The following is a 26,317-nucleotide window of genomic DNA, read 5'->3' as shown; positions in this document are numbered from 1 at the left end:
ATATTATAAAAGCCATGAATAAAGATATACCATGAGATCATTTCCCTGAACTCGTCTCAGTGTGCAATTCATGGGTTCAGAAGTGATTTCACAGCGCTGCGCCTTGAGATAAGGAACAACGGGGTCCGATCGTGAGAGTACTTAACCCTTACAGTTAGTAAATCAATAGTTGGCCAGGTTTCTGATTGTAAAAAAATGTGAAACCTGCACAATAGATAGAGCCTGACAAAGAAACATGCATGCTTCAAACGCGCGCACCTCCCCGTGACCTGTACCCGGAAGTGACGTTGCACCGCTGTGCTCCACGGAACGCTGTCCCCTTCTCCCTAGCACCGGAGGTTTACTATCCCGCCACTGCGGTTGATGGTAGTGTGTTATACACAGAGACGCCTGTCCAAGACCATCCGGACCAGCGGAGCAGCTGCACTCCAGATGCCTGAGCGGCGACAACACGTACAGATAAGCCCATGTATTTTATTTTTTTGTGAGTGACACCTTTATACAAATTATCAGTTTTTATCATTAAAAACTAGATTACTACGCTTAGAGGGCACTGCTATTTTCCTTTTTTGCTATTTTAGATTTGCTTTTACCTGCAAGCTGGCAGCCCTCCTCGCGAAAGTACAACACTACTGCTTAAATGAACTTGCTTTATTGGACTAAAACACAAAGTTCTGAGATCCTTCTTGGTTTAAAGATCGGTGTCCTTCCCTTTCATCCCCCTCACTCCTTCCTTCTTTTTAACCAGTTATTTGCTAATTTATCCGGAGAGCGCTTGATCCATCCCTGTTTTTCTGCACAATACCTTTCTCTTTTAGTTTATTAAATGCTCCCCCCTCCATTCCTGGTATAAAACCTGGGTTCCCCATTATGGGAAACAGGGGTGATTGGCCCGTTGAAAACTTTGGGTTTCTGCAGACCTTAGCCGCAATTTGAAACGTTGGACCAATTGTAAGATGTTTCTTCAGCAAGCTCGGTATTACATTATAGCACCAAGGTGCTCTGCGTAATGGGACCGGACTGATCTGTTGCTCCATATCAACCCAACGTTTGTAACTACAATGTCTACACCAGTCTATCAACCTTGCCAGGTGGGCCGCTTGGTAATATTTAGCGATGTCTGGGACTGCCATCCCACCAAAGCCCTTGGGTTGCATCATCAAATCTTTTTTTATTCTTGGTCGTTTCCCTGCCCATATGAATTTCATAAGGAGGGTGCTCATTTGTCGCAGGAAAGCTGCTGGCATGGTTATCGGCAATGCCTGAAACAAATACAAAATGGTATTTCGGCCAAACCATGAGTGTAGTCCATGTTGCCATTTGTCAAGAAGAGTTCTTACAGAGTTATAGAGTGGTGGACAATTTATTTTAACGATGTCCTTTAAGTTTGATGGAATCAGTGTACCCAAGTACTTTAGCACAGTCTTCCACTTAAATTCAAAATGTAGTTGTATAATCTGGCAGATCGAAGGGGGCATTGCCACACTCATCGCTTCCGATTTGGAATGATTTATTTTTAAATTTGACAGCTCACCATATCTTTCGATCTCTCTCACAAGATTAGGAAGTGAGACATGTGGATTGGGCATAGAGAACAACAGATCGTCTGCATAAGCTGACACCTTGTGCGTTTGCTCTCCTATTTGTACTCCCTGTATATCCAGGTTTTGGCGTATTCTGTTTAATAAGGATTCCAACAAAAGCGCAAATAATAAGGGTGAAAGAGGACATCCCTGTCATGTACCATTTGTAATCTTAAAAGACTTTGAAAATATTCCATTTACTCTTACTGCGGCATGTGGGGTTGTATAGACGCTCCTGATCCATCCGATCATGCTCTCCCCCACCCCCACATGTCGCAGCACCACAAAGAGAAAATACCAGCTTACCCTGTCAAATGCTTTCTCAGCATCAGTGTTTAAAAAAACGCAAGGGATGTCTCTTTTGTTGGCATAGTGGGCCAGGTTGAGGACTTTTGTTGTATTGTCCCTTGCCTCCCATTGTCACGTACCTGGTGGCTGAGCCCGATGTGCAGGGAGTGGAAACTCTTACTCCTCTGATCCCGGGACCCCTGGTAGAGCAGACAGAGAGTCGCACAAGCGCCTGATGTAACGCTGGTGCTGGAGCTGAGAGAGGCCTCTGTGGTCTCCAGGGATGTGTCAGAGGTGCAGGTGCAGTCTGAACGGCTTGCAGACTGGAGGCAGAGGAACTGGGAGCGGAGAGCAGCAGCAATGGGGGTGGTGTACAGTAGTACAGACAGCAAACAAGTCCCAACAGGCCGGGTCATACACTGGCTGGTGGATCAGGTACAGGTACGGTGGGCAGAGGCAAAGTCGTGGGTCATCAACAGGCGGACAGCATATGAATCAGAGGAAGAGGCAGAAGAATAGTCACAGCAAGCCGAAGTCAAGGCAGGCGGAAGACAGGGGTAGTCAGGAACAAGCCGGGTCTCAGGAACAGGTTCAGCAGAGGTAAACGGGTAACAGACGGTCTCACGTAACGCTGTAGACCGAACAGCAAGAGGCCCCAGTGTCAGATCCCTTAAGTGTCCAAATTTGGCCCCCACGCGCGTTACGGTGCCGCGATTGCGTGCGTCATTACCGCGATTGCGCGAACCCGTGCACGTTGATGCGCCGATACCGCCATCTGGTGGACAGGGTTGTTCATGACACCCGTGTAGGGATAAATCCTACCTTGGCCCAAATCTACCAACTCAGGGAGCCATGGTTGAAGCCGCGATGCTAATACTTCCATAAAAAGTTTTAGGTCTGTGTTCAATAATGAAATCGGCCTATAACTACCGCACTCCGCCGGGTCTTTCCCTTCTTTTGGGATTACCGTCATATATGCTAAGAGTGCATCCGGCGGGAATGCCGCAGTCTGGCCCATTGCATTAAAGACCTTTATCATCTGATCACCTAATAATGGAGCAAATTCTTTATAGTATCTTATTGAATTGTCCGGACCCGGGGCTTTCCTGGATTTTACCGTTTTTAATATTGCATTTAATTCCTCCATTGAAATAGGGACCTCCAAACTAATTCGGGCAGGTGATGAGAGCCTCGATAAATCTGCTGAGGAAAGATATTCCTCTATCACTGATGGTGCAACTGGTGTTTGTGCCAGGTTATACAAAGTGAAATAATATTTACCAAATTCCTCCGCTATATCTTTTGGCTTTTGACCATGTTTCATTCAAATTCAGGTGAACGCCTGTGGGCTAATTTTTGGGGCCTGTACTGTCCGGCACTTACTTCTGTATCCGGTGAATGCCTAATGTACCACCAGCCACAGAATACAAAGTTGTTTGCTCTCAGGTGAATGCCTGTGGGCTAATTTTTGGGGCCTGTTATGGCCGACACTTACTTCTGTATCCGGTTTTTCGCTTAATACTGCTGGTAGGTCAGTGTCCATGTTGTGGGACTATTTGTGCACAGTTAGTAAGTATTTTGTGGCTGCATATGACCTGCAGGTTTTTAATGTTCGCCTGCCATTAAAGTCAATGGAGCCCGCGGCAAACTTGCGGTTAATGAACATTTGAGAAAGTTTGCGGTTAGCCCCGTCAGATGTTCGTCCATCACTACCCGACAATTCATTATAGCCACGAGTAGTTTTAAATTACTTTTTTTTCCTTTTAGATGACATTTTGTGCAAAGACTGTTATAAACACGGGAAACATGCACTACTATAGACACCCCCCAGGTACGAAATTTTATGGAATATTTCACTTTTATTGTTTCACTTTAAGCATTATTAAAATCACAGCTCCCGGAAAAAAATGCAGTTTTTTTAAACTTTTTTTTTTTTTGCATTGATCCATGTCCCCTGGGGCAGGACCCGGGTCCCCAAACACTTTTTATAACTTGAATATTAACCCTTAAAAATTAGCACTTTTTTTGTTCCCATAGACTTTTAGAGGGTGTTCTGAGGCTTTTTGAATTTGCTGCAAAACTCCCCAAATTGTTCGCTGTTCGGCGAACTGGCGAACAGCCAATGTTCGACTCAAACAGATGGCCCATCCCTATACAGGTGTCTTACCGGCCAAATCACCAGGTGAAATCAGAAGTGTGGGGGGGAGACTAATCAAAGTGTAGCCACCACATCTAATGATCGGTAAGCTGTGTGAGATTGGGGTGATCAGACTCCAGCGGTAGGTGCGTTTTTAGTGAGTACGCCAGTCCAGAACTGAATTTTTAAAGGCCTGGTAGCCCACTTTTATTTAAAAGCACAAAAAGTTCACAAATGCATCAGTAGCCCTCACAGGGGGGTTCCACCGTTACTGTATCTTGCATACTCAACACTTTAGCCTCCTGGCTTTCATTCTTGCCATCTGGCTGTTTCAGGCCTGTAGCCTAGGCCTTAGGGCTGCTCCTCAGAACAAAAGAGTTTCCTAAAGTTAAGCTCTCTCCTAGCTTACTCCTGATCAGCACCTTGCTGCCCTGTCACCAAGGACATCTGCCTCCTGCAGACATGCATGCACTGGCTGCACCCATGCAGCCTCTGACTCCTCTCAGAGGGATGGGAGTCCACCTGACTCCCATGCACAGACTTCCTGTCTGTTGGGTGGAGCCCTGAGCCATAGTCAGGTCACAAATAAATAGCCCAACACACAGCTGTGCAATCAGCATGTCTTTCTCTACAAAATCTGGCGTAAACCAACAATCTTTAAGGTCGCACGAGGTCCCACCTCCACAGCTGCAATACATTACATTTTTAATTTTGGTTTTAATACCGATTTATTGTTTTGCAAATGATCACAGATATGTAGGAATTTGCTGATTTCTGCTGTAAGCTGCTAATATCACAATGTAATATATTATATAATAGCACTTCCTGTCTATGGGAAGTTGGCATTAAAAAACTGCATAAGGAGAACATGATGAGAGAGAGAGAGAGAGTCTCAGCCACATGTCCTGTCCATGCTGCTAAATCCAGACCAGAAGGAATTAATAGGCAAGTGCTCCTATGTATAATAGTTTACTATTGTTGCCTATAGATTCTGTGTCTGTATATACATGTATACATCTGAAAAGCATTCACAGCGCTTCACTTTTTTCACATTTTGTTATGTTACAGCCTTATTCCAAAATTGATTAAATTCATTAGTTTCCTCAAAATTTTACAAACAATACCCCATAATGACAACATGAGAAGTTTATTTAAAATCTTTGGAAAGTTGTAAAAAATAAATAAAATCCCATGTACATAAGTATCACAGCTTTTGCCATCACACTGAAAATTGAGCTCAGCTGCATCCTGTTTCCACTGATCATCCTTGAGATGTGTCTATAACTTGATTGGAGCCCACCTGTGGTAAATTCAGTTGATTGGACATGATTTGGAAAGGCACACACCTGTCTATATGAGGTCCTACAGTTAACAATGTATGTCAGAGCACAAACCAAGCCATGAAGTCCAAGGAACTGTCTGTAGACCTCGGAGACAGGACTGTATGGAGGCACAGATCGGGGGAAGGGTACAGGAAAAATTCTGTAGCATTAAAGGTCCTAATGATCACAATGGCCTCCATCATCCATAAATGGAAGAAGATTGGAACCACCAGGACTCTTTCCAGGGGCCGCTCAGCCAAAAAGATCAGGGGAGAAGACCACCCAGGTTCGGGACTTGAGAATCATCCTAGGCTCTAAATAGACACTGAAGGCGCAGGTAAAGCAGGTGGTAAGCTCTTGTCACTACCAACTGAAGCTTCTGCGTTCCACATTCCATTTCATCGACAAAGTGGATAAAGTCCCCATGGTCAATGCTTTTATCGGCTGGACTATTGCAATGCTCTGTACAAAAACCATCTTGCACAAACTCCAGCTGATTCAAAACGCCACATATAGACTATTAACGGGCGTGGGTCGTAGGGACCACATTACTCCATCTTTGAAAGTCCTGCACTGGCTACCCGTTAATGAACAGGTTTTGTTTAAAGTGGGTTGTGTTGTGCACAAAGCCACCCATGGGAAAGGCCCAGGGTACCTGCAGGACAAATGTGCCTACTACGTTCCTAGCAGATCATTGAGATCTGCTAATCAGGCTAAATTGATCATTCCTAGATTCAAAAAAGTAAAATGTGGAGGGAGGACATTGGATGTACAAGGATCCACATTTTGGAATTCCTTATCTCTATATATGAGACTTGAGAATGATCTATTGATGATCTATTTAGGCAATCTAGACTTTTTTGACCTAGGCGACTTCTCTTCTCAGTGACAATACCTCCTGCTGCACTGAAGGTCGTTTCTGAAAGGACACTTGAAGCGGGGCAGGCCAGAAGTTATATCGCAAATTGGGATAGCTCAGGCCACAGGTCAAGCCTGCACACCCAGTAGTCAAGGGGTTCATCGCTCCTCAGAGTGTCGATATCTGCAGTTAAGGCGAGGTAGTCTGCTACCTGTCGGTCGAGTCGTTCTCTGAGGGTGGACCCCGAAGGGCTGTGGCGATGTGTAGGGCTGAAAAAGCTCTGCATGTCCTCCATCAACAACACGTCTGTAAAGCGTCCTGTCCTTGCCGGCGTGGTCATGGTAGGAGGAGGATTACTTTCACCTCTTCCACTGTTAGATTCCTGTTGTGCTGTGACATCACCCTTGTACGCTGTGTAAAGCATACTTTTTAATTTATTTTGGAACTGCTGCATCCTTTCCGACTTCCGGTAATTTGGTAACATTTCAGGCACTTTCTGCTTATACCGGGGGTCTAGTAGCGTGGCCACCCAGTACAGGTCGTTCTCCTTCAGCCTTTTTATACGAGGGTCACTCAACAGGCACGACAGCATGAAAGACCCCACTTGCACAAGGTTGGATGCCGAGCTTCTCACGTCCCGTTCCTCATCCTCACTGATCTCACTGAAGGTCTGTTCTTCCTCCCAGCCACGTACAACACCACGGGTACCAGATAGGTGACAACGAGCACCCTGGGATGCCTGCTGTGGTTGGTCTTCCTCCTCTTCAAAGCCACATTCCTCCTCTGACTCCTCTTCCTCTTCACACTCCTCTTCCAGCGTTTCTGCAGGTCCAGCAAGTAATGCTGATAAGGCTGTTTCTGGTGGTGATGGTGACCACAACTCTTCCTCTTCCTCTTCACGCTCATCTACGGCCTGATCCAGCACTCTTCGCAGGGCACGTTCCAGGAAGAAAACAAATGGGATGATGTCGCTGATGCTGCCTTCAGTGCAACTGACTAGGTTTGTCACCTCCTCAAAAGGACGCATGAGCCTACAGGCCTACAGGCATTGCATGAGCGTCCAGTAACGTGGCAAAAAAATTCCCAGCTGCGCAGAGGCTGTCCTAGCACCCGGTCATACAAATACTCGTTGACGGCTCATTCTTGTTGGAGCAGGCGGTCGAACATTAGGAGTGTTGAATTCCAACGTGTCGGGCTGTTGCAAATCAGTCGCCTCACTGGCATGTTGTTTCGCCGCTGGATATCTGAAAAGTGCGCCATGGCCGTGTAGGAATGCCTGAAATGGCCACACACCTTCCTGGCCTGCTTGAGGATGTCCTGTAAGTCTGGGTACTTATGCACAAAGCGTTGTACAATCAGATTCATCACATGTGCCATGCACGGGACATGTGTCAACTTGCCCAAATTCAATGCCGCCAACAAATTGCTTCCGTTGTCACACACCACTTTGCCGATCTCCAGTTGGTTCGGAGTCAGCCACTGATCCACCTGTGCGTTGAGGGCGGACAGGAGTGCTGGTCCGGTGTGACTCTCTGCTTTCAGGCAAGTCAACCCCAAGACGGCGTGACACTGTCGTATCCGTGATGTGGAATAGCCCCTGGGGAGCTGGGGGGTGCAGTTGATGTGGAGCAAGACACAGCAGCAGAAGAGGACTCAGCTGAGGAGGTTATCAAAGAGGATGGAGTAGGAGGAGTAGAGAAGGTGGCAGCAGACCTGCCTGCAAGTCGTGGCGGTGTCACCAACTTCTCTGCAGAGCCACGCATTACATGCTTGGCAGCCGACAGCTGGTTTACCCAATGCGCAGTGTAGGTGATATACCTGCCCTGACCGTGCTTTGCAGACCAGGTATCAGTGGTCAGATGGACCCTTGCCCCAACACTGTGTGCCAGGGATGCCATGACTTCCTTTTGCATAATAGAGTACAGGTTGGGGATTGCCTTTTGTGAAAAGAAATTTTGGCCGGGTACCTTCCACTGCGGTGTCCCAATAGCTACAAATTTTTTGAAGGCCTCAGACTCCACCAGCTTGTAAGGTAAAAGCTGGCGGGCTAAGAGTTCCGACAAGCCAGCTGTCAGATTCCGGGCAAGGGGGTGACTCTGTGACATTGGCTTCTTATGCTCAAACATGTCCTTGACAGACACTTGACTGTGGGCAGATGAGCAGGAACTGAGAGAGATGAGAGACGGAGTGGCGGATGGTTGAGAGGGGGCAAGGAGGACAGCAGTGGTTGACGTGACTGAAGATGCTGCACCAGGAGGAGGATGGTGGCTTTGAGCTTGTGTGCTGCTTGTACTCGTCATCATGTGTTGATCCAATAGGCGTTTGTGATGTGCGATCATGTGCCTTCGCAAAGCAGTTGTACCTAGGTGGGTGTTGGATTTCCCACGACTCAGTTTCTTTTGGCACAGGTTGCAAATGGCATCACTGTTATCAGAGATAGACACACAAAAAAAAATGCCACACTGCTGAGCTTTGCAATGACGGCATTCTGGTGGTGGCAACAGCATGCGTTGATTGGTGTGCTGTCTGGCTGACCCCGGGTGCCAATACATGCTGTCTGACTGTGCCACTAGCTCCTTGCGACGACCTCCCCCTGCTTCCAACTCGTCTCCTCCTCCTTTCTGTCTCCCCATCTGAACTCTCCCCCTGTTCTTCTTCTCTTCGAGCGGGCACCCACGTGACATCCCCGGACACATCGTCATCATCAACCGCTTCACTTGTATCTGACAACTCAGCAAAGGAAGCAGCAGCGGGTACATCATCATCACACCATATGTCCATGTGTGTAATGCTGCCTGACTGAGTCATATCCCTTTTATCTACAACCTCTGGCAATAATGGTTGCGCATCACTCATTTCTTCCAATTGATGTGTAAATAACTCGAAGCTGACTCGAAGCTGAGTTGGAGGAGGATGGTGCATCAAGGTTACGAGCGGAAGCTGTAGAAGATTGGGTGTCCTGTGTTAGCCAGTCAACTATGTCCTCAGAACTTTTCGAGTTCAGGGTACGTGGCCTCTGGGCATTATTCTAGGGCCAAAGGGAATCACAGCACCCCGACAGCCCCTGCGGGGTGTCCTGCCTCTGCCAGTCATTTTTTTTTTATTTGTTTAGTTGTACTATGCGTGCAAGCTACTGTGACACCAGATATGAGTGGCACTGTGCACTGGCAGAAGTTGGCAGAGTAGACGCTGTAGGCCTGACACACGCCTGCAGACAACTAACTGCTATTCTTTTGCAGTCAAAATTTTGTTTTTTCTTTTTAAATTTAATCTACTATGCCACCAGATATATGAGTGGTGGCACTGGGCAAGTGGGCACAGTATACACTATGAGTCTGACACATGCTGGCAACTGACTACTATTCTATTCAGTAATTTTTTGGGGTTTTTTAAATGTTATGTACTGTGCCACCAAGATAGATGAGTGGTGGGTGGCACTGGGCACAGTGTACGCTGTACCCTGACACACGCTGGCAGCCAGGCAACTGACTACTATTCTATTGCAGTAATAAAAAAGTTTTTTTTTTTTAAATGTTATGTACTGTGCCACCAAGATAGATGAGTGGTGGGTGGCACTGGGCACCGTGTACGCTGTACCCCTGACACACGCTGGCAGCCAGGCAACTGACTACTATTCTATTGTAAACTATTGTAAACTATTTTTTTTTGTTAAATGTTATCTACTGTGCCACCAGCAGAGCAGAGTCCTGTAGACAGTCAGTAGGCGCCCGGTCTAGCAGACGGACGGGTGCCTATGAGCTCCTCTCACCTGACCTCCAGTGACTCCTTCCTCCTCGGTAGGCAGGCAGGCAGGTGTTCTCTCCCTCAGGTTCCAGGACAGCCGCCCTAGCCTCCTCCTTGGGCCCCCTCCTTCCTCCAGCAACACCTCTGAAGGTAAGGGGTTCCCCTTCCAGCTACCGGATCTGTCCCATTGGACTGAATGCGGCCGTCTTTTTCAGGATAAGCCGCAGTTTCAGTCCCGGGAATCAGACGACTGGGACCCCCCCCAAACACTATATCGCCTCCCCCCGCCAGCTCCTATCCCCACCTGCGGGGATTACCGCTGCCGGAAAGCGGACGCAATATCGGGGCCGCTTCCCAGGAAAGTCTGCGGCTTCAGCCGCGGCCTAGCGGGACATCCCGCACATCAAAGGTGATAGCCCCCTATTTTGTTACACACCGCTCAGGCCCCCACTACACTCTCCCGACAGTGCCCTTATTGGTCCCCTTCTCCCCCCACCTCCCTGCCCCATTACTACAGCCCCCGGCTCGGGCCTAGTCCCGGTTGGCGGCCATCTTGGTACTCCTTGCTATTTCCATAGCATTAACACTGCCCTCACTCACCCTCACCTTCCCCCTATACAGGCCGTTTTTAGCCTTAAACTTGACCCCTGTACTCAATCCAAGGGTACGCATCTCCCACGCCCCTATTCACAAAGTACTTGATCCAGGGTTTTACCGATCGCCAGCATGGATCAGGAAGGAATTTTTTCCCTAGTCGCTGCATATTGGCATCAGCACGCCTGGGGTTTTTCGCCTTCCTCTGGACCAATTCCAGGGAGGGAAGACGTAAAAAGTGACAGTTTCACTTAGATACTTTTCCTCCCAGCGCCAACATTACCCCCCCTCCCTACAAGCACCGCCACTTCCCTGCGTTTTTTCTACAACTATGGGTTACCTGAAATACTCCGCAGAAAACATTTGGGAATTAAAGCCATTCGCCGCAATACTTCAATTGTCACCAAAAAAGCGCTAAAAAGCAAGCAACTGTTAAGAATCAATCGACAATTAACAGTAAAAAAATGCATCCAGACACGCCAGCCAAGACGCATATTCTGCGCTTTGGTCAGCACAAGATCGGCAGTAAAACACTGGCAAGCAATCTATGATTTCATACTTCAACACAATTTAGATTGTCTCTTTATCACAGAAAGCTGGCTTACAGCCGATTGCAACACCATTCTGGAAGAATTGGTGCCAGCAAATTATCGCATCCAAATGTAGAACAGAGTGGGGAAAAGAGGGGGTGGTCTGGCAGTGATCCACAAGACTCACCTCTCGATCACCAAACCAGTCCATCAAAACTCGCTTCCATTCATGGAAACCCTCACTCTGCAGCTGCAAATAAACCCCCAAGACATGGTCCATATGCTACTTTGCTATAGACCACCAGGCCCAAAAATGCACCTTCTCACCTCATTAACAGAATTCATCTCCTCTTACACTCTAAGCATCAAGCATCTTTTGGTGCTTGGAGATTTCAACCTCTGGGCCAACTCATCGTTGGACCCCGTCGCTGACGCCTGCATCAACCAGCTAGATGGACTGGGTCTGCAGCAATTAATACAAGGCCCCACTCATGCCTCAGGCCATACCCTCGATATCATTTTCAAACAAGATTTGGAAATTGAAATCGGGGAAAATTAGCCACTTGCCATTAAATTTATAATCGCCAACCATCTTAGACCAAATAAAACAAGAAAACCGGTGACAACTCACTGGACTAGATCTCAGAAGAACTCTTCAAATCGACCCTAGGAAATAAAATAAACACAGTACAACAGCAACAAACAGCCGTAGAAACACTTGACGCCATGAACAAGGCGCTACTTCAGTCCGCCGACTGGGTGGCACCAAAACGCAAAACTTGCATCCGGAAAAACAACGCTGGCTGGTTTAACGACCAGTTGACGTTGCTAAAGCAAGAGCGTAGAAGAGCAGAAGCTGCGTGGAAAAGGAGCTCTTCAGATAAAAACCATACCATTTATAAGACAATAACAAAGAAATATCATAAAGAAATCTTTATGGCAAAAAAAATCATTTCTCGAACATCATCGCCAAGGCCCTAAACCGCCCCCGCAAACTCTTCAAGCTGGTTTCACAGTCGATGAATCCAGCCTGCCTGGAGCCCCCCAATGCAGATTCACAAGAATTTTGCAACAAACTATCGGATTATTTCATTAATAAAATTGAAAAAATCCATACAAGCATTGAGCAAAATGGAATCCGCATGAGTCCCGCCCCTAATCCCAACCAAATACCATTATATACCCGGATCAAGCACCTAAATTCACCTTAAAACCCATCTCCATCATAGCCACAAAAAATATCCTTCGGTCTCTGCGCAACACCACAGCACCCAATGACATCATTCCCACTAAACTGCTGAAAGAAAGTGCCGATATAGTGGCACCAGCTATCACACAGCTTATAAATCAATCATTCAAGGAGGGCATGGTGCCATCCTTGTTGAAACAAGGCACAATAAGACCGATCTTAAAAAAAAACACCCTCGACCCTAAAGACCCAAACAATAGGAGGCCCATAACGGGTCTAAATGTTTTCTCCAAGATAATGGAGAAAGAAGTTGTACAACAGTTACAACTGCATTTAGAAACCCAAAAATTACTTGATACGTTTCAATCAGGCTTCCGGCCAGGGCACGGAACTGAAACTGCTCTGGTAAAAATATGGGATGACGTCCTAGAGGCCGCAGATGAAGGAGAATCCTCTCTCCTGATCCTGTTGGACCTTAGTGCAGTCTTTGACACGGTAGACCATGGACTACTACTCACTAGGCTAGCTGAAGTAGCCAAAGTCGCAGAAGCCGATTTACCATGGTTCTCCTCCTTCTTGGAAAACCGATCACAAACAGTGAAATTGGGATCCTTCACATCAGGAAAGCATACGGTATCATGCGGAGTCCCTCAGGGATCTCCCTTATCACCGGTACTGTTCAATATCTATCTTCGTCCCCTCTTTGAAATCATCAGGAACCAGAAGCTACTTTATCATTCCTATGCAGACAACACTCAACTATATCTCTGCGTCAGCAACGAAAAGGATCATTCTCCTGGATTAGAGAGATCCCTCACTCTAATAGATAACTGGATGACATCCAGTTATCTTAAACTTAATGGTTCAAAAACAGAGCTTCTCCTGTTTCACGCAAACCGGAAAAGTCACTCCACCCCAACTTGGACCCCACCGCCCATTCTGGGGAAAAATATCTCCCCAGAATGGCACCAAAGTTAAAAGTCTCGGAGTCATCTTTGACTCCTACATGACAATTGATGCACAAATAGGGTCAGTAGTCAGCGGATCCCACCATCTGCTGCGCCTACTACGCCGACTTACCCCCTTTATCCCTAAAGAGGACATTGCAGTCGTGGTGGGAACAATCATCAATTCCAGACTGGACTACGCTAATGCCCTTTATTTAGGACTTCCCAAATACCAAATCACTCGTCTGCAAGTCGTTCAAAATATGGCCGCTCGATTAGTGACTGGGAAAAAAACATGGGAGTCGATCTCCTTTTCGCTTAGATCTCTTCACTGGCTACCAGTGAAAGACAGAATCACTTTTAAGGCACTATGTCTAACACACAAGTGTATTCAAGGAAACGCTCCCCAATATCTATGCGAAAAAATAAAAACCTATAACCCAAATCGCATTCTGCGATCAACAAATCAAAACCTACTGGAAATACCCAAGGCAAGATACAAATCCAAAGGAGATCGGAGATTTGCTGTCCAAGGAGCTTGACTGTGGAATGCACTACCAACCACCATCCGACTGGAGTCGAACCACTTGGCCTTCAGGAGAATGATTAAAACTCATCTCTTCTGAGGTAAAGGGTTTCCTTACAGAAGGAATGGAAACAGCGCCCAGAGGCTATTCAGTTTGCAAGTGTTGCGCTCTATAAGTTTTTCACTCACTCACTCACTCACTCACCAAGATAGATGAGTGGTGGGTGGCACTGGGCATAGTGTACGCTGTGATCCTGACACACACACGCTGCCTAGCAGGCAGCTGCAATTAGATTACAGAGGAAAAAAAAGCAGACTGATATACTAGCCCTAAAAAGGGCTTTTTGGGGTGCTGTCCTTACAGCAGAGATCAGATGAGTCTTTCAGGACTTGTGTGGACACTGAAAACACTAGTCTAGCTATAGATTTGCCTATAAATTCAGCAGCAGCAACACTCTCCCTCCTCTCACTAAGAATGCAGGTTTCCGAATGAATCTAAAATGGATGCTGCCCGAGAGGTGTGAGGGTCAGGGAGGGAGGGTATGCTGCTGATTGGCTGGAATGTGTCTGCGGACTGTGAGGTAGAGGGTGAAAGTTTGCTCAATGTTAATTAATAGGAGGCGGATCGAACTGCATCGGCGAACACGCAAAAATCGCCGCAAATTATTCGCCGGCGAACAGTTCTGTACATCTCTATTTAAGAAATGCTGCACCACCAAATGTAGGACTTGTGCCAGGCATGGCACATGTGTCAACTTTCCCTGTCTAATAAAGGACAGGAGGTTTGTGCCATTACCACCTATCACGCAGCTGATAAATCAGTCATTTAAGGAAGGCACAGTGCCCTCCCTGCTGAAAGAGGGCACAATCCAGCCCATCTTGAAAAAACCTACCCTAGACCCTAAGGACCCAACTCATCGCCGTCCCATAACAGGCCTAAACGTTCTCTCCAAGGTAATGGAGAAAGTAGTGGTAAAACAGCTGCAACAACATCTGGATCCCCATAATCTACTCGATCCATTTCAATCAGGCTTCCGTCCCGGACACGGAACGGAAACAGCATTACTGAAAATATGGGACGACGTACTTGAAGCAGCAGACGAAGGAGAATCCTGTCTCCTGGTTTTACTGGACCTAAGTGCCGCCTTTGACACGGTAGACCATAAACTGTTACTGACGCGACTGGCTGAAGTAGCCAGAGTCGCAGAAGGTGATCTACCATGGTTTTCCTCTTTTCTTGAAAACCGATCACAAACAGTGAAACTGTGATCCTTCACGTCAGAGAAGCGAACGGTGTCTTGTGGAGTCCCCCAAGGGTCCCCCCTGTCACCGGTGCTTTTCAACATCTATCTTCGGCCTCTCTTTAAAATCATCAGTAGCCAAGAACTACTTTATCACTCATACGCAGACGATACGCAATTGTATTTTCGCATCTGCAACAAAAAGGATCATCATCTCAGGTTAGAGAAATGTCTCTCTTTAATAGAAAACTGGATGACTAAGAGCTATCTTAAATTCAATAGCTCTAAAACAGAACTTATCATGTTTCACGCCAGCCGCAAGTGTCAACCGGCACCAACCTGGACACCCCCGCCCATTCTGGGCCAAATCATCACCCCTAGCTCCAAAGTCAAAAGTCTCGGGGTCATCTTCGACACCTACATGACAATGGACGCACAAATAGGGTCAGTAGTCAGCGGATCTCACCATCTGTTGCGTCTACTACGCAGACTTATTCCATTTATCCCCAAAGAAGACGTAGCAGTCGTGGTGGGAACAATTGTAAACTCCAGACTGGACTATGCAAACGCCCTTTACCTCGGACTCCCAAAGTACCAAATCTCTCGTCTGCAAGTCATTCAAAATACGGCTGCCAGACTTGTGACTGGAAAAAAACCATGGGAATCAATCTCACCTTCGTTGAGAAACCTTCACTGGTTGCCAGTAAAGGACAGAATTGCATTTAAAGCACTCTGTCTGACGCATAAGTGCATCCATGGGAAGGCTCCGCAATATCTTTGCGACAAGATAGAACCCCATAATTCCAATAACGTTCTGCGATCTACCGACCAAAATCTGGTCCAAAGGAGAAAGAAGGTTTGCTATCCAGGGTCCTAGACTATGGAATGCTTTACCAGCCAGCATTCGGCTGGAGGAAAACCACCTGGCCTTCAGAAGGCAGATCAAAACTCTGCTCTTCTGATGTCAAGAGACAGAAACAACAAGCGCCCAGAGGCGATTCAGTTCACATGTGCCGCGCTATATAAGTCTTTCATTCATTAATTCATTCATTCATTATTGCACACCACCCTTCCTGGCACCAGCTGATATGGCATTAACCACCTCTGGGCCTGCTGCAATAATTTCTGCTCTGGTGTGGTTCCTGTCCCCTAGACACACCAGCTGAAGCACTGCATGACACCTTTTAGCCTGACTCATTAAATAGCCCCCTGAACGCTTAGGGGGTACTTGTGGTTCATTGGGCAATTCAGCAGAGTAGGGCATGGAGGAGGAGGTAGAGTTGACAAATCTTGCATCATAACCACTAGCTGTATGGAGATATGGTGGCACAACAAACTGAAGCACTGAGCCCTGTCCTGCATCCAGAGTTACTCAGTGTGCTGTGAATGAAGTATAATGTCCCTGACCATGCTTGCTGGACCATGTGTCAGCAGTAACGTGGACTTTGCAGCTGACTGCCTTGCCAAACGATCCCACAACATTGCCTTCCACATGATGGTACAGAGCTGGAATGGACTTACGTGAAAAGAAATGGCGACTGGGAACCTGCCATTGTAGTACAGCACATTCTGCAAATTCACGGAAGGGGGCAGAAACCACCAGATGGAAAGGCAGGAGTTGAAAAGGCAGCAGCTTTGACAATGTTGAATTTAGATGCTGGGCATGTGGGTTGCAGTGACTATATTTTTATTTATTTTTTTGTTGCAACAGATGGGACAGAAAAATTTCCAGGCTACAGTCTACAGCTGGTGGTGTGCTACTGGCATATGTGCTGCAAGGACCTGGGACACCCTGTGCTATATCATCATTCTGTCATTAGAGGTTTCTCAGAGGTCATGAGGTATAGTCTTGGTAGGTTTAGGTGAGTAAGGAAGAGGAACAGCATTGCATACCTTTTGTTTGGTTTTCAGGTGCTCTTGCCAGTGTGCTGAGTGGTGGGAGGTTAAATGGCTTGTCAAGCATGTGGTACCCAAATGGCTGGTGTTTTTGGCATGCTTGATGTGCTTGAGACAAAGATTTCAACAGTGAGATCGGCTGCACATGTACTAAAAACGGACAGTTGAGCTGTGGGAAGTGGGCCGGGAGATAACAGCTCCACAACGTGATGGAAAAGGGTGGCTGCTCCCTACTCTTTCATTATGGCTGCCTTGTTGGGGTTGTGCCTCACTCTTACTTTCCTCCTATGCTTTATACAGCACCCAAGTCGCGTCAGTAACCTCATCATCACCATCTTATCCTTCCTTATTATTACTGGAGACAACTTGGCAATACGCTGTGGCTGGGGAACATGACTGCCAATTTGTGTACCAGTGTTCACCCCTCTCTGAAGGGTCATGTGCCTACCTTCCTCATCCTCAGAACCAGCATCCAAATCAAGTACTGGCTGTGCATCATCAAGGAGCAGGTGGCTAATGCTGTTTTCAAATAACTTAGCTGACTCCTCCATGCCGGATGATGGGGCTATGGCAGGGGTAGCTGTGGACAAGGAGGCAGAATAAGCCACTCTGGCAGCTGCAGTAGACTGCACACTAGTCTCTGCTTGGGTGACTGAGAATAAGGAGGATGATGAGGATGGTTTAGTATACCAGGCCACCACCTCCTCTGCATGCTGTGGCTGGATAGCATGGGCAACATAGGCCTCGTACAGACGGACGGACTGTCCGCTCAAAACGGTTTGCCGGACCGTTTTGAGCGGACATGTCCGCCAGGAGATTTCTGTCTGATGGTTGCACACACCATCGGACAGAAATCCGCGCGTACACGATACGTGGGGACGTGGCCGCGCCGTCGCCGCGACGATGACGCGGCGGCGTGCGCGGCCCTGGAAGTTCAAAGCTTTGACGCATGCGAGGGATGGCGGCCGATCGGACATGTATGGTGAGTCTGTACAGATGACCGAACATGTCCGATGGACAGGCTTCCAGCGGACATGTTTCTTAGCATGCTAAGAAACATTTGTCAGCTGCAAAACGGTCGGCTGGACAAATGTCCGCTGGAAACCTGTCCGGTCGGCTGTACACACAACTGAACATGTCTGCTGAAACTGGTCCGCGGACCAGTTTCAGCAGACATGTTCGGTCGCGTGTACGGGGCCATACCTAAACAGAGGAAATTATACCCTGCCTGAGGACTGACCAAGACCACCTTTGCCTGTGGACACAAATGCTGCTGGCACCCTCACAGTGCCATGGGAATATCTACGGTAAACATGCAGTAACACACAGAAATATACTGCGTCAAACTTTCAGTAATGCACAAAAATATATTGCGTTAATAGTGCATTAACACACAGAAATATATTGCATTAAACGGCACGTAATGCACTGAAATATACTGCGTTAAGCATTCACTAATGCACTGAAATATACTGTATTAAATGGCACGTAACACGCTCTAATAAACTGCAATAAATGTGCAGATACGCACAGAAATATACTGCGTTAAATGTGCAGTAATGCTCTGAAATATACTGTGTTTAACACACTTAAAAATATATGTTAAATGTGCACTCGCGCACTGAAATATACTGCTTTAAACGGCGTGTAACGCACTGAAATATACTGCATTAAAAGTAAATTAACGCACTGAAATATACTGCATTAAAAGTGAATTAACGCACTGAAATATACTGCATTAAAAGTGAATTAACTCACTGAAATATACTGCATTAAAAGTGAATTAACGCACTGAAATATACTGCATTAAAGGGTGAATTAACGCACAGAAATATTCTGCGTTAATTATGTAGTAATGCTCAGAAATATACTGCGTTAAATGTGCAGTAACACACTGAAACAATACTGGGTTAAACGCACAGTAAGGCACTAAACTATACTGTAGTAAACCTGCCCTGTCTAAATAAACTGACACAAATGTCAAAATTAATGGTCACTACACTCACTGACTGAACTATCACTAGATTCACACTAAACTGATATTCTACACTGACAATAGAATTAAAATAGCACACTAACTCTCTAGAAATGCTAAACAGAGCCCTATTCTATCTCTCTCCATGCCAATATCACACTGCAAATGGCTGCTATTAGGAGTGTGACTAAGGGCAATGAGCCATGATTGGATAGAGTCATCATTTCTTTCTCCAATTATGGCTCTGACAGTGCTTTGTGCCCTGATTGGGCAAAGCTTTTATTGTTTCAGCCAATCAGGGCTTCCAATGCACTGTGAAGTGGCGCAGTGGATTCTGGTAATTTGGCAGGCCGAACAAAAGGTTGAATGTCCTGATAATTTGAGTGTTCGTGAACGAGCGAACAGACAGTATTCAGCCCAATCTCATGCTCGGGCCAAACTGTTGACCCATTCCTACTAAAAAGGAAATTTTAGGTTGTTGATATAAAAACTCATTTATTTTGCCAACATACCAATTCGCTCTCTTGTTATCCCTCACCGTAATGATAGGAACTTCCCCCTCATAGGCTTACCTCTACACAGGTTACCCCATCTATAGTGCTGATGATAGACTCATCCACCTTACTAACAGCTCATTAACCCCCAGCCCTCTGAGGCAAATCCTCCACTGGCTTGCGCTCACCCAACACATAAAATTCAAACTACTAACAACTACTTCAAACTACTAGCCCTGCCCTGAGGATCTACATGACCAACATAATCTCAAAATATCATTCAAACATCCTCTCCACTCCCACAAGACCTGCTGTTCTCTAATTCCCTCAGCACCTTCTCCTATGCTTGCCTCTAGGACTCCTTTGGAACCTCTCTAATCCTTTGAAACTTACATTTAAAAAAAAAAAAAATTCTGCAACCACAGGGCAATCCCTCCTGTCAAGCAATTGTCTTCTCCCGGTGGGGGGGCGGGTGAAGACTTGGGAAGCCGTCCCCGCCAGGAGAAGACAGAGATTTTCACTAGAACCTATAAGCAGGCGCTTGCGATAATAGGAAGCAAATCCAGCAGGCTGGTTGTACTGAAGTTGATCAATTTGGTACATTCAGCCTGCCCTTTAATGGTTTGAATCTCGGCCAGTTCCTGTTGAACCTACCTGAGATTCGAACCGTGTATGGCCAGCCTAAGACACTCTTTTTGACAATCGCCTTCTCTGTCCACCTTCAGGCAATTTGTCAACCTTCAGGCTCTGTCCACATTCAGGCTTTTAGATTGTGAGCTCCCATGAGTAAGGCCCTCTGCGTTGAATTATAATGTAACTTTACTGTTTCCCTGTATTTGTAAAGCACTGTGCAAACAGTTGGCCCTATGTAAATCATGTAGAATAATTAATTATAATAAAGTCTAAAACATTTGATCAAAGTACTCTTAAAAAAACCTTGGCCCGGATTCACGTAGAGCGGCGCATAGTTATGCCGGCGTAGCGAATATACGCTATGCCGACGTATCGCAGAGTGGCGAGCACAGTATTCTCAAAGCAAATGCTCCCAACGTTGCGCCGGCATAAGGTAAATTCATAGGCGTAAGCCGGCCTAATTCAAAGTAGGTGGAAGTGGGCGTGATCCATTTAAATGAAGCGTGACCCCATGCAAATGATGGGCCGAACAAACAGCGCATGTGCCGTCCTGTGAACTCATCCCAGTGCGCATGCTCAGAATCACGTCGGAAATACTCCCTAAGATATGTCGAATCACTGCCTACAACGTGAACGTAACCTACACCCAGCCCTATTCAAGTACTACTATGTAAACGACGTAAAATACGACGGCTGTTCCCTGGTCCATACCTTAACATGACTTACACCTGCTTTATGAGTCGTAACATTACGCCAGACGTATGACTTACGTAAATCGTGTATATTAATGCGCCGGGCGCAAGTATGTTCGTGAATCGGCGTATCTCACTCATTTGCATATTCGAATCGTAAATCAATGGGAGCGCCCCTTGCGGCCAGCGTAAATATGCGCCCACGATACGACGGCGTAGGAAACTTACGAAGCTTATGAAGCCTATTTACAGGCGTATCTTGCTTTCAAAGTCAGGCGCATAGATACGACGGCGCATATGTGCACTTACGCAGCGTATCTCGAGATACGTCGGCGTAAGTGCTACATGAATCCGGGCCCTTATGTTTATATACAAAAAGTCTTCTAAAATAATTGTCAAACGTTTGCACTATACTGTTTTACCTGCTTAAATCTGTTAATATTAAGACTGCGATTAAACTTGTTGAAAAGATTTATAGTTTCAGCCATAGCTTCTACTGCAATATACACTCGTACAGATTCTAGGCAAAACATATGTATTTCAAGTTTTGGAAAAAAAATACTTAAGAAACTCTTTCTTAAAAAAGTATCATTGTGGAAATTAATATTTTTTCCATTTTCAGTTGAGGTTATATTGTAAAATGTAATGATCAGATCATCAATAAGCTGCTTAGTTTGTGAATGTCTTGACAATAGATTGTCATCAAACAGACTTTCATCTCTAAGAATTTGTGGATCAAAAAACTGTAAAGACAAACTTGTTATAAAACGTATGAGAGGAGTTATTATCTTCATTTCACCAGAAGTCCAGCCTGGGGGAAGGATAAGAATATTGTTTCTATTGAACTGAGAGAATTCATAAAGGTAATCTACTGCATAGCTTGTGGAGGAACCACAAAGTATTAAAACTTTACATCGTACTTTACTAAGTGTGTCTCTCCACTGATCCATTGTAGCAGAACTCACTGTGATTCTTCTTTCAAAAGCCACACAAATCTCCTGGGAAGCCAAAAGTCTCTTCAGAATTTGCACTTCATTCTCTCCGGTATCATTGTCTGAAAAAAGTATTCCAACCCAATTCCAGCCAAAGTATTTCACTAGTTTGGTAATTGCTAAATAATGGACATAATCATTCTGAACGGTCCTGAATACATGCGGGTAAAGGCGTCTGTCACTTAACGAGTCATCAGTTGCTCCATAGCTGATCTGAAAAGAGGAGGAATAACTGTAATGTTTCAGATTACATTCATATCCAGGTGCCATTGAAATTATCACTGAACACTTCACTGTACAAATATTTTAAAATACAACTGAATAAATTCCAGGTGCATTAAAACACAAATGTTAAAAGTCAGTTTTTTTCTATATACAGTAAAATGCACCCAGAGTCTGATGCCGCGACACACGATCATTTTTCGGCATGAAATAAAAAGAAGTTTTTCGGCATGTAGAAAAAAAGTTTTTACAACTTCATCATTAAAACCACGTTGCCCACACACCATCGTTTTTTAAAAATGCTCTAGCAAAGCGCGGTGACGTACAACACGTACGACAGCACTAAAAAAGGGGAAGTTCCATGCGGATGACGCCACCCTTGGGCGTAAAAGACGATTCACGCTTTTATGTCTGTTACAGTGTGATAAATGTGCTTACTCCATTATGAACGGTAGTTTTACCAGAACGAGCGCTCCCGTCTCATTACTTGCTTCTGAGCATGCGCGGGTTTTTAGCGTCGTTTTAGCCCACACACGATCATTTTTTACAACCCGAAAAAACGACATTGTTTAAAACGTCGTTAAAAAATGCAGCATGTTCGAATTTTTTTTTTTGTCGTTTTTCAGAAACTGAAAAATGATGTGAAGCGCACACACGATCATTTTAAATGCCATTTTTTAAAAACAACGCCCCAGATTCTCAAAGGGGATACGGCGGCGTATCTCCAGATACGCCGTTGTATCTCTAAATCTGACCAGTCGTATCTATGCGCCTGATTCTTAGAATCAGTTACGCATTGATTTGTATTAGATCCGACCGGCGTAAGTCTCTTACGCCGTTGGATCTTAACTGCATATTTACGCTGGCCGCTAGGGGCCTGTATGCTGATTTACACCTAGAAATACGTAAATCAGCTAGATACGCAAATTCACGAACGTACTCCCGGCCGACGCAGTACAGATACGCCGTTTACGTTACGCATTTCCTGGCGTGAAGTTACCCCTGTTATATGAGCCATATATGCGGCGTACCAATGTTAAGTATGGATGTCGTTCCCGCGTCGAATTTTGAAAATTTTACGTTGTTTGCGTTAGTCGTCCGTGAATGGGGCTGGACGTAATTTACGTTCACGTCAAAACCAATACGTCCTTGCGGCGTATTTGGAGCAATGCACACTGGGATATGTCCACGGACGGCGCATGCGCCGTTCGTTAAAAACGTCAATCACGTCAGGTCACATAACATTAAACACGCCCCCCTGTTCCACATTTGAATTAGGCGGGCTTACACCGGCCTATTTACGCTACGCCGCCGCAACTTACGGAGCAAGTGCTTTGAGAATACTGCACTTGCCCGTCTAAGTTGCGGAAGCGTAACGTAAATATCTACGTGAATCTGGGCCAATGTTTTTTTCATGCCGAAAAATGATTGTGTGTGATCGGCATTAGTATAAAAGCCTGTCCCCTGCCAGCATGCTGTACAGAATGACCCTTGCTCTCTGCATTGAAACAGTGGTCTGCCTGCATTGCATCCCCTGTTGTGTCACATACAGTGCCTTAAAGTATCTATACCCTTTGGAATTTTCCACATTTTTTCATATTACAACCAAAAACATAAATAAATATATTTTATTGGGATTTTATGTGATAGACCAACACAAAGTGGCACATAATTGTGAAGTGGAAGAAAAATTATAAATGTTTTTTCAAGTTTTTTTACAAATATGTGAAAAGTGTGGTATGCATTTGTATTCAGCCCCCTTTATTTATTTATTTATTTATTTATTAAAATTCTTAAAAGTACAAAAAAAGTACAAAACGCAGTCAGTTACCCGTAGGCCTCGATGCGCCGAGAACAACAATACAGCAACAACCAAAAAAACACACACAGGCAGCAGAACAGATCAAATTTAAAATAGTAGCAGATCAAAGAACTATAAAAACCTATGTAATTCCATAGGCTAGACTGAAAAGCTCAGTTTTTAAAAGCTTCCTGAACTTAAAAAGATCATTCTCAAGCCTTAATTTTAGAGGCAGGGAGTTCCAAAACTGTGCTCCCTGGACCGCACTCGTCCTCCCTCCGCATTTTTTCTTACGAAATTTAGGAATCACCAAAGTTTCCAAATTAGCCGACCTTAAGGTACGGTTGGGCACATACTTGGTGAATTTTTCCTGCAGGTACACTGGCCCCTTGCCATGGGTAGCCCTGTGCACCATGCATCCAGTCTTAAACAGAACCCGTTCCTTCACGGGTAGCCAATGCAGGGCTCTCAGCGATGGCGTGATGTGGTCACGACGACCAACACCCGTGAGTAGCCTCGCAGCGGCATTCTGAATAAGCTGTAATTTGTGCATGATGTTATTAGGTAAACCCAGGTACAAAGCATTACAATAATCTAATCGACTTCCAATAATGGCATTGACCATGGAGATCTTATGCGATTCTTCAATGAAGCGAAAAGTCGACCTCAGGAGTTTCAAGTGGAAGTGACAAGAACTCACCACCTGGTTTACCTGTGGTCGTAGCGTCAATCTCTCGTCCAAGATGATTCCCAAATCCCTGACCTGGGTGACTGGCACTGGGACCGATGAAAACGAGTCCGGCCAGGTAGGGAAACCGCCCGACCATGGCTGATTGCATAAAACCATGCACTCAGTCTTGGAGCCATTGAGCATAAGATAATTGGCCCCCATCCAGGCTTGAATTTCCTCCAGGCAGGTGGCCAGAGTTATCTGTGCCCCCCCCATCCTTGGGCAGAGGAATGTAGAACTGGGTGTCGTCAGCATAGACATGAAAAGATAGGTTGTGGCGGCGGATGATATATAGCAGAGGCCTCAGATAGATGTTGAACAGGAGCGGCGATAACGCCGACCCTTGAGGGACTCCACAGAACAGGGGACTATCAGAAGAGCAGTGCAGTCCCAGCCTTACTCTCTGAACCCTGTCCAGCAGAAATTAGGTCATCCATGCCAATGCTATACCATCAATGCCTGCCACAGTCCCTAATCGATCAAGCAGTCTAGAATGATCGATGGTATCGAATGCTGCCGACAAATCCAGCAATACCAAGGCCGAAGCCTCATTTCTGTCCAGGGCCCAGAGTAGATCATCCTGGACTTTGGTCAAGGCGGTTTCAGGACCTCTTCCTGGTCGGAATCCAGATTGAAAATCATCGAGAATGGAATTGGACTCGAGATGGGGCTGAATTTGCCACACTGCGGCTCGTTCCATGATTTTTGCCAGAAATGGTAGAGTTGAAATGGGACGATTATTGCTCAACACGGAGCGTGCCAGGTTAGCTTTCTTCAGCAGGGGAATAATCACCGCCCGCTTCAGAATACCCGGCACTGTTCCAGTGGAGAAGGAAGTATTTACAATGTCGGCAATAAAGGGGGCTAATGTCTCTGCGGCGTCCTTCACTAGTTGCGCAATGCAAGGATCAAATGATGAGGACGAGGCTCTAAGAGACTTGAGGATATTCAGAATATCTAAAGTAGAGACGTCCACAAAACTAGAGAATCTTGTACCTTCATAGATGGGACAATATTCCTCAATATCTACTACTTTGATATTATTCCTAATAATTTCTATCTTTTCATTAAAATAATTTGATAAAATATTACAAAACTCTGGTGAAGCTTCTTCTTCCGGCTGTCTACATGCTGGATTAGCTAGATTTTTCGCAACTCTAAAGAGCTGCTGCATTTTTAGCATTAGCAATTTTTTCAGAGAAAAACTGCTTTTTGGCAGTTTGTATCCCTAGTTTATAGTTCCTCAGGGCTGCGGTATATACCTCCTTGGAGGCGGGCACCGGATTTTTTCTCCACGCTTTCTCCGCTGCTCTGCACTTCCATTTTAAACTTCTGGTCACCTGGGTAAACCAGAGGGGATTATTATTTGCTTGCCTAATGCAATGATTTCTCTTTAGGGGGGCTAAGTAGTCGAGCGCTTTTGTAATAGCCGTATTGAAAAAATTTATTTTCTCAGCTGCGACTTTAGTGGACTCAAACAATGCCTTATCAATATTCAACAGGAAGTGGTTACTAAAAGCCTTAACAGATATTTTAGTGAGATTTCTCGAAAATTTTGGAATACTGTTAGAACATGAGGTAACTTTTTGCGAAATTTATGGCTGTGATCAAATAATATTAATTTGTGATCACTCCATATAATCTCTTTCGGGGGATATACTTTCTCTATAAATCCTGACTGGAAAAGCCAGTTCAGGGTGTGGCCCGCTTTATGAGTAGCCCCTATGACATCTTGGCTATAGCCAATGGAGTTTGCAAATGCAATCAACTGCTGGGCTTCCGAATTATTTACATCGTCAGCCAAGCAATTGAAATCTCCCAAGACTATAGATTGGGCATATCGCAGGGATTGAGTCGTTAGGAGTTCGCACATCTCCTCGCCAAACCTAGCTTTAGCGTTAGGAGGATGATAAATCACTGCC

General features: G+C 45.6%; 1 protein-coding gene across 1 annotated transcript in view; it reads right to left on the bottom strand.

The window, feature by feature from the left end:
• Positions 1 to 11,699: 11,699 nt before the first annotated feature.
• Positions 11,700 to 26,317, bottom strand: part of LOC120928657 (vomeronasal type-2 receptor 1-like) — a 49,633-nt gene continuing 35,015 nt past the window's right edge. Inside the window, exons 3-4 of the mRNA XM_040339684.1 lie at positions 21,073 to 21,855; positions 11,700 to 11,723 (exon numbers count right to left, since the gene is read on the bottom strand). Coding sequence (XP_040195618.1) covers positions 11,700 to 11,723; positions 21,073 to 21,855 — 807 coding nt within the window. The remainder of the gene's footprint in view (positions 11,724 to 21,072; positions 21,856 to 26,317) is intronic.

The sequence above is a fragment of the Rana temporaria genome, chromosome 1 (genome assembly GCF_905171775.1).
Source record: "Rana temporaria chromosome 1, aRanTem1.1, whole genome shotgun sequence".
NCBI lineage: Eukaryota > Metazoa > Chordata > Amphibia > Anura > Ranidae > Rana > Rana temporaria.
This window is presented reverse-complemented; position numbering and strand designations above follow the sequence as displayed.